This window comes from Austrofundulus limnaeus, unplaced genomic scaffold (assembly GCF_001266775.1).
Source record: "Austrofundulus limnaeus strain Quisiro unplaced genomic scaffold, Austrofundulus_limnaeus-1.0 Scaffold196, whole genome shotgun sequence".
In the NCBI taxonomy this organism is placed as follows: domain Eukaryota; kingdom Metazoa; phylum Chordata; class Actinopteri; order Cyprinodontiformes; family Rivulidae; genus Austrofundulus; species Austrofundulus limnaeus.
This window is the reverse complement of record NW_013952598.1, coordinates 860056-867791: the sequence shown is the minus strand read 5'-3', so window position 1 is coordinate 867791 and position 7736 is coordinate 860056. Positions and strand designations below refer to the sequence as shown.

The 7736-nt window shown below is 38.6% G+C and overlaps 1 protein-coding gene across 1 annotated transcript in view; it reads left to right on the top strand.

Annotated features, from left to right (window-relative positions):
- Positions 1–7736, top strand: part of si:ch211-1i11.3 (mitogen-activated protein kinase kinase kinase 5) — a gene marked incomplete at its 5' end in the record, with an annotated part of 23068 nt that overhangs the window by 3209 nt on the left and 12123 nt on the right. Inside the window, 9 exon segments of the mRNA XM_014018595.1 lie at positions 684–871; positions 983–1151; positions 2215–2321; positions 2493–2663; positions 2774–2886; positions 3013–3172; positions 4007–4157; positions 4367–4471; positions 6229–6278. Of these exon segments, the coding sequence (XP_013874049.1) occupies positions 684–871; positions 983–1151; positions 2215–2321; positions 2493–2663; positions 2774–2886; positions 3013–3172; positions 4007–4157; positions 4367–4471; positions 6229–6278 (1214 nt within the window).

The window sequence follows — 7736 nt, the reverse complement described above, 5'->3', positions numbered from 1 at the left end:
CTCGTACGCACAACTTAAGAACAAATCTGTGCGTACGAACAGTTCTTGCATGAGGCCCAATGCCTCCATAGGCTACTTGACAAAAAAATTATAATACTAAAATTATCCATGAATTAAAAACAAATGTTTTGCATTCCTCCCACACTGAAAGACAGCCTCTCTCATTTGCAAGTACAGCTGCAAAAAGGAAGTATGAAAAACATTAAGTAAAAATGAAAGCATGGAGATCAATACGCTCAGGAGGAGAAGAATATGCAAGGAGAGAATTGAGATTTTAAAACTAGTGTTTCATTAAACAAATACATTGCAATAAAAAAATCAGGGAAGTACAGCTGGAATTTTTTTTAACTATTTACGTAGCTTTAGTTTTAACACATTTTTTTAAATCTACAAACATTACCTCTTATGTTAATTTTACATAATGACATTGCGATACTAGTTATTTTTTAAACAAAAGCTTAAAAACTTTAAAAAACATTTGATCCTTTATGTAAAACAAGAGATGACTTATTATCATTGTAATTCTAATGTTATTTAGTGATGCTATTATTTCAAGCTTCAACAAAAGGTTTACAGGGCTTCTGTCTGATTTGAATCGATCACTTTATTCACCATTTTAACCATTTAAAAAGCCATAAAAAGATCTTCCTGTGCCCAGTGATGTATCAGTTGTTTTTCTTCAGGAGCAGTGTGGGAGCTACACCTTCATCCCTTACGTGGTGTCGCCTCAGGGCAAAGTGTTAGCCTGCGATGCTAYGATGATGTCTTGTATCAAAGACCTGATGCAGCCCAGTATCCAGCTGGAGCCTATCCTCACTCCGCTGGTGGATCGACTGGTGCATCTGCTAAACAACGTGCACATTCAGCCCAGGTGAGACACGCCCTCCCTGCTAGTGCTGTCATGCCGTTTCACAATCTTACGTTAAGATTGGGTTTATTTAAGGTTGTGAAATGTTGGAATCTCTTCTTGTCTCTGCGACAGCGAGTACTTCCGGGAGTCGGTGAGGCAGGAGATCAGACTGGCGCGGGAGCGGTTCAGTGGCAAAGCCCTGAGCGAGGAGCTGAGCCGCATCCAGGAACGCTTGGACAGCGTCGATCTGCTCACTCCTGATATAGTCCTGAACCTGTTGTTGTCCTACAGAGATGTTCAGGTGTGTGTTTAAAGGAGACCAATTATGGGTYCTAGAAATTTTTATGTTATGTCTGTGGGCTATCCAGACCRTGTTCATTCAATTTAATGCACAAAATAATTCTCAGATAATAAAATTTCCCATTTTCWAGTTCTGCCTGCTCTGACTTCCGTTCAGAAGAGCTGTTTATGTTGAGCTCTGTTGGTAACGCCCTCCAAAAATCTGTTGGCATTAACTCCGCCCTCCAAAACCAGCGTTTACGTTAGCATGGCTAATAATAGCAGAAGCTCCGTTGTACAACCGTATGAGACCCTGAGTGAGACCCAGAGGCAGAGTCATGGTCGCAGCTTCTTCTTTTTTTCCTCCCCCTCCTCTGCTCTGCGCTCTGTTACCAGAGCAGGGAGCAGCAGCGGCCAAAATACCTCAGAAACTTGAACAAATAGGCTTTAACAAGGCTTTAATAAGCTAAACAATAGAGGTACATGAGAAAACATGTTCATAACGAATGAAAATAAATAATTATATTGTGTCCGTGCCGGTCTCAAACCCTGGTCTCCCACTCTCTGGTCCAACACTCTACCCATTGCCCTATTGGAGGCTTGTTGTGAAATGAGATGCACATTGCACAACAACACAGTGAGGCTCTTAAACTGAAGGGGAGGAGCTTCACCCGGGGGTTGCWAGGTAAGGGGCTGAACGCAGGTTCCGGTGGGTTGTCGTACGGCTTGTGACATCACAAAATGACGGAAGTATAAAACTTGCCATTAATATACTTTAAAAATACATTTACTTACAGTAAATATGCCCCTGGGTGCATTTTTTGGTCCTTGGACTGTTTTTTTTAAGAAGTACATACCCAAAGTTGAGTAAAAAAACCTTTAAAAAGTGAATTTTGCATAATAGGTCCCCTTTAAGGGTTGCAGTTGTCCTTTTATGATTACACATGTGCAAAATACACCTTAAAACGTAAAAAAATACATCTTCAGATTTGATATCAAATCAATAATTTTAAAGTCGTAGTTAAAGTAATTACTTGTGGGGATACATGACAATTCATTGTGACTTGGCTCTTTTCCTTCCTCAGGACTATGATGCCATGATTAAACTGGTGGAAACACTGAATAATCTACCCATGTGTCAGGTGGCAAAGCATCAGCATATCAAGTTTCACTACATCTTTGCTCTGAACAGGTAACCACACCTCTCCTGCTGCATTTTGTCAAATAATTGTAAGCTCGTCTGTTTTGGCTTCAGTTGTGTGTTTCTCTGTGTGAAGCTTTTATTTGCTTTCTAACCTATTAAAAGCAACGTTTTGTCAAAGCAGCTTCACTGCTAACACAATCCCATTTTCCTTCATATCAGGAGGAATAAACCTGGAGATCGCGCAAAGGCTTTAACAGAGATTCTGCCTATTGTGGAGTCGGGGAAGAAGGTGGCATCAGACGTCTACTGCCTGTGTGGACGGATCTACAAGGACATCTTCATGAGCTCATCATTTACTGACACAAACAGCAGAGACCAGGCCTGCTACTGGTACAGTTTGTCACATCGTAGCACATTTGCACACCTGTGAACTGTCCTGGCGATGGGACTGTAGACAATTTCTACACTTATTTTTATGGATTTGTTCTTTTTTTTTCCAGGTATGAAAAAGCTTTTGCAGCAGAGCCAACCTTTCACTCTGGTATCAACAGCGTGGTCCTCCTGATGGCTGCTGGACATGAATTTGAGACTTCTATTGAGCTGCGCAAAATAGGTGAAACAGGAAGAATCTTGTTTACATTTTCCTTATAACGTGAGCGATCTGCCTATATTTGTGTACAGTATCATCATCTGTCAATTTGTTATAACATGTACTCTGTGAAACTATGTTAACGTGTAGGTGTGACCATAAGCACGCTGCTTGGTAGGAAGGGCAGTTTGGAGAAGATGAAGGACTACTGGGATGTCGGCTTTTATCTCGGAGCAAACATCCTGGCTAAAGAGCACAGGAAAGTCATTGAAGCGTCAGAGAAGCTCTACAGGCTCAAGGCCCCTGTTTGGTGAGGTTTGACGGCTTCTTGTTGTTCAGTGACAGTTGTGCAGATCATGTGCACCTTTTGAATTCACTGCCTCTTATTGATCGTGTGCTGCCATTGGCCAAAAGGGTGACTATGTTTTTTTCTCTGTTTATGTCTTTGTTTGTTTATTGTGTTAGCAAACTATCTCATGAACCAGTTGGATAGATTTTAATGAAACTCATTAGGATCTACCTCTATAACTGATAACATGCTTCTTATTTATAAGATGATATTAGTTTAAAGCTTTGACATGAAAAGTGGTGGTTCTTCAAGAAAGGTTAGGTCTTTAATTTATTTTTTAAGGGTTCAATAGTGGTGTCCCGATACCAGAAATGGACCCAGGCACCAGTATTTTTACAAGTACTAGTACTCGTTCAAAATGCCCCGATACCCTGAACGATACCCATACCAAATTCGATACTCAATTGACTGTGTTACAGTTTACATTTCAAGTGAAACAGCTGTCAGTTTCATGTTTAGGACAAATRCAGTATACAGGTTGAAAGAAAATCACATTTGTTATTTTTATTTGAAAATGTTGCAACAGTATAAATCATGCTGTATGTTTGATTTGAGAGGGGCTACAGCCACGCTACAGAGAGACACCTTGTTCTAAATAAAATAAATGCTTTTTCAAATTAATGTTTAGGTTTTAACTCAGTAAGTATTATGTATCGGTACTTTGTATCAGTGAGTACCCAAACTTGAGTACTCATACTCATTTTGAGAAAAACTGGTATCTGGACACCCCTAGTAATCAGAGACAACTTATTAGTCTTTCTCCACGTTGACACAGTTGTGTTGTATTTCCTTTAGGTATTTAGTGTCCATTATGGAGACGTACATCCTGTACCGTCAGTTTTCCAAGCCGCCTGAAGTGAAATCTCCCAAACAGGATTTAGTGGACTTCTGGTTGGAGCTGCTTCTGCAGTCCTGCCAACCCACCATCTCAACAAAAGGCTGCACAGTAAGAGAACCCAGATCATTCTCACAAAAACTGAAAAACCAAAAACTACTTTAATCGTCTCTGAAAATTATCAGAACATCTGTCCACCTCTCCTCAGCTGGATGTTTAGCTTTAAAAACAAACCTTCAGCAGACACCTTTATTGGAAGCCATGTGGACGTTCTGAAATACTGGTGTTGAGTAGTACGTGTGTTTGAATCGCTCTTTCAGGTGCTCATCCTGGAGCCGAGTAAAGTCCTTCAGCCAGCTGTGGTGAGCGTGAGTGAAGAGGACATGAGCCGCACTGTCCAGTTAAAACATGTCACACCTTTAAAGGTATTAACCTCACCACCACCACCACAGTCAGTGTACCTTTTGGTCATGGGATTTTCATTTTGGAAACGGGTATTAAAAAATAAGAAACGAGTGGWTATTTGATTTTTGTTTTAAAATACTAAAATTAAAATATGAAGCGTTTCTCATTCTTTGTGTCAAAAAGGGATGAACGAAATTTTAAAAATGATTTGAGTTTTATTTTCTGTTTCTGATAGCATAAAAGAAAATTACTTTAAGACAGAAACGAAAAAAGGCTCGTTTGTTGTTTTATGACTATATATTCCCCCACCAGAAGGGGCGCTCGCCTGGCAGCTCTGCATAATAAAACACAAATTTCTGTGAATAAAAGGCTGAAACACAGACGTGTATGATGACTGTCGCTCTGTGACCAAAGGCTTTGCAGAGATACTTCGTGTGGCTTTTGGCCAAATAAGTTTCTTTTACTGAATACATGTCGGCTACTGCCACCTCTTCCACCTCCATTTCTCTCAATAAAAAGCAAAATAAGACAAAAGCTGAAACTCAAACTCAAACTCCCCCAGACCCGCGACAAACTCGTCAAGACTTTACCTGTAGCTCCCAAAAATAACAGGAAACTTAAACGCACCGTCTGTGTTTTAACAAAACACCCCAAAAAAACCTGTAGCTGTCCCAACAACTCATGAGGAAAACTCTGAACTGTCTGATTTCCTCCCCCGCAGCGCTCTGCTTGTCTCTTCACTGACTGTCCCCTCCTCACACACACACACACACACACACACACGTTTGTTCTTCTATCCTCATGGGGACTTTGCACTGACTTTCATTCATTTACCAGTATTTTGTATTACCATTTGAGCCTAAACCTAGCCTAAACTTTACATGGGATGTGAACTGGGCTTATGTCCCCATAAGAAACAGTGGGTCCTCACCAGGCTGTGTAGTTTGCTTCATCTCTAAAGAGTTGCTGCTCTTTAATATTGTTTATTTACTGTCTTAGATGTGTGTTGTTTAATTTACATTTTGTTGTTCTTTGTTTTTTATTCAAATGCATTTTTTGTTAGAGACTGAGTCCACTTTGTTAAACATTCTATAAAAATTAAAGTTTATTGATTTATTACACTTACATATTACGCTTTTATAATTATTAGTTGTAAAACGGTCACCAGGCAATATTATCGCTTATCGCAATAATTTTTGAGACAATTAATCCCCCAGCAAAATTTGTAATCATGACAGGCCTAACAGTAAGGTGGCACGACCTGTCGTGGAATATGAACAAACAAGGCTTTTTTTCCATTTCTGTTTTAAGGTAAATTTTTTTTTTGCTACCTGAAACAGAAAAAGAAACTCAAGTCATTTAAAAACTTTTGTTCATCTCTTTTTGACACAGTGAGAAATGCTTTGTATTTTAATTTTAATTTCTATATTTTAAAACAAAATTCAAATAACCACTTGTTTATTGTTCTTTAATACCCGTTTCCAAAATGAAAATCCAATGACTAAAAGATACACACACATCTTACTCTCTTATCAGGGCATATATCTATCTTTTTTGCGCATGATATAAGTGTGCAGTGTGGTGGACATAATATTTCTTAATGCTGGTTTATTACCCTGTGAATGTTTAATCGGGAGTGTTATAAATGTGTTCTTGTAGCATAAGTGCACAAATTTTTTTCTTTTTCTTTAATATGTGCGTGCATGTTTAGAAACTGGTTTGTCATGTGTGATTTGTCAGCAGTCAGCTCATGATTTATTGGTCTCTGATTTTGCAGAAAGGCTTACATCAGTGGACTTTTCCAGCAACTGCAATTCGTGGAGTGAGGTAAAGAGTTTCACAGCATGCGCAAACATCTCCCTCTCTTTCTCTCTCTCTCTCTGTCTGGGTGTGTTTGAACCGACAGCAAGAGCCAGAGAACCCACAACATCAGGGTTGTCTGGGAAACGTTGGCTCGCTGTCAGATTTCTGCTCTGTCAATATGGCTTCAGATTAGTCTTTTTTTTAAATGTTTTGTGCCTTTTTGTTATTTGTCCTTCAACGACTAACCAGTGTCACCCTTGTTTGCATATTTTCCATTTAGGTTATTTGCACCCTAATAACTAAAACCAAGAGCCTCTGGGGTGTTAAACAACAAATACCTTGGGCCTGGGGTAGCTAAAAATTAATCTATGGTGGGCATGGCCACCGTTGGTCACCCCCTGGTACTGCCGTTACACCTGGTGTTGAATAAAATCTCTCCCTCTCTTTGCCAGAATCTGTCACTGCGCTGCCTCTTTTACACAGTGTATCCCCTACCCGTTTGAAAATGTGGCACCAAAATCAGTAAAGTTCACTTGCATTCCCCCGTTCAATTCCAGTCCAGGGGGAAAAAAAACACTCATTTCAAAAACGACACTTACTATCCAATCCCACAGCAAAATCAGAACATAAATATTAAATATTAGCTGTTTCTCCAAGAGGATGAAAAATGGTTCAACAGAAAAAGATAGTTCCATTCTCTCTGAAAATAATTTTTGCATCAACAAAATTAGGTTTGTTTAAAAGTTAAAGATACATACTAGATACTACAATCATCTGTATACATCTGCACCAAAGTATATTATTGATGTTTTAACTAACCACATATGTAACTCCAACTGGAGATCCTCAGATAAAGCACTTTTTAACTTTACAAAATCCCACCAAGGATCCTCCTTTTTAATTTTTTTAGGAATGACCTTGAAGAGATTAGGCTCACCTAACTGCTGTTAAATTTTCTTTTAAAGATGGTTATGTTAGAATGCCTTCACTAATTTGTTACTTCTGTTCCCTTTAGACTCCACCTAAACTGTGTTATTTTTAAATTTTTATTACTTTCTTTAGTTTCATGGTTGTATTTTAGTATCTGATTATTATTTCTTTTATTAGGGTTACCTTATTGGTTTCATTGTGTTTTTATGTTTTAAACGTGTTATTTGCAAATAGTTTTATGTCTATTAAGTTGTTAAGCACTTTGTTACTATGTTTAGAAAGGCGCCATATACAGGTGCTGGTCATAAAATTAGAATATCATGAAAAAGTAGATTTATTTCAGTAATTCCATTTAAAAGTGAAACTTGTATATTATATTCATACATTACATACAAACTCATATATTTCAAATGTTTATTTCGTTTAATTTTGATGATTACAAATGACAACAAATGAAAATCTCAAATTCAGCATATCAGAAAATTAGGCTGTGTCCAAAACGGCAGGACGGGTCCTCCGAAGGTCGAATTTGTCGGCCGCATACGTCATAGC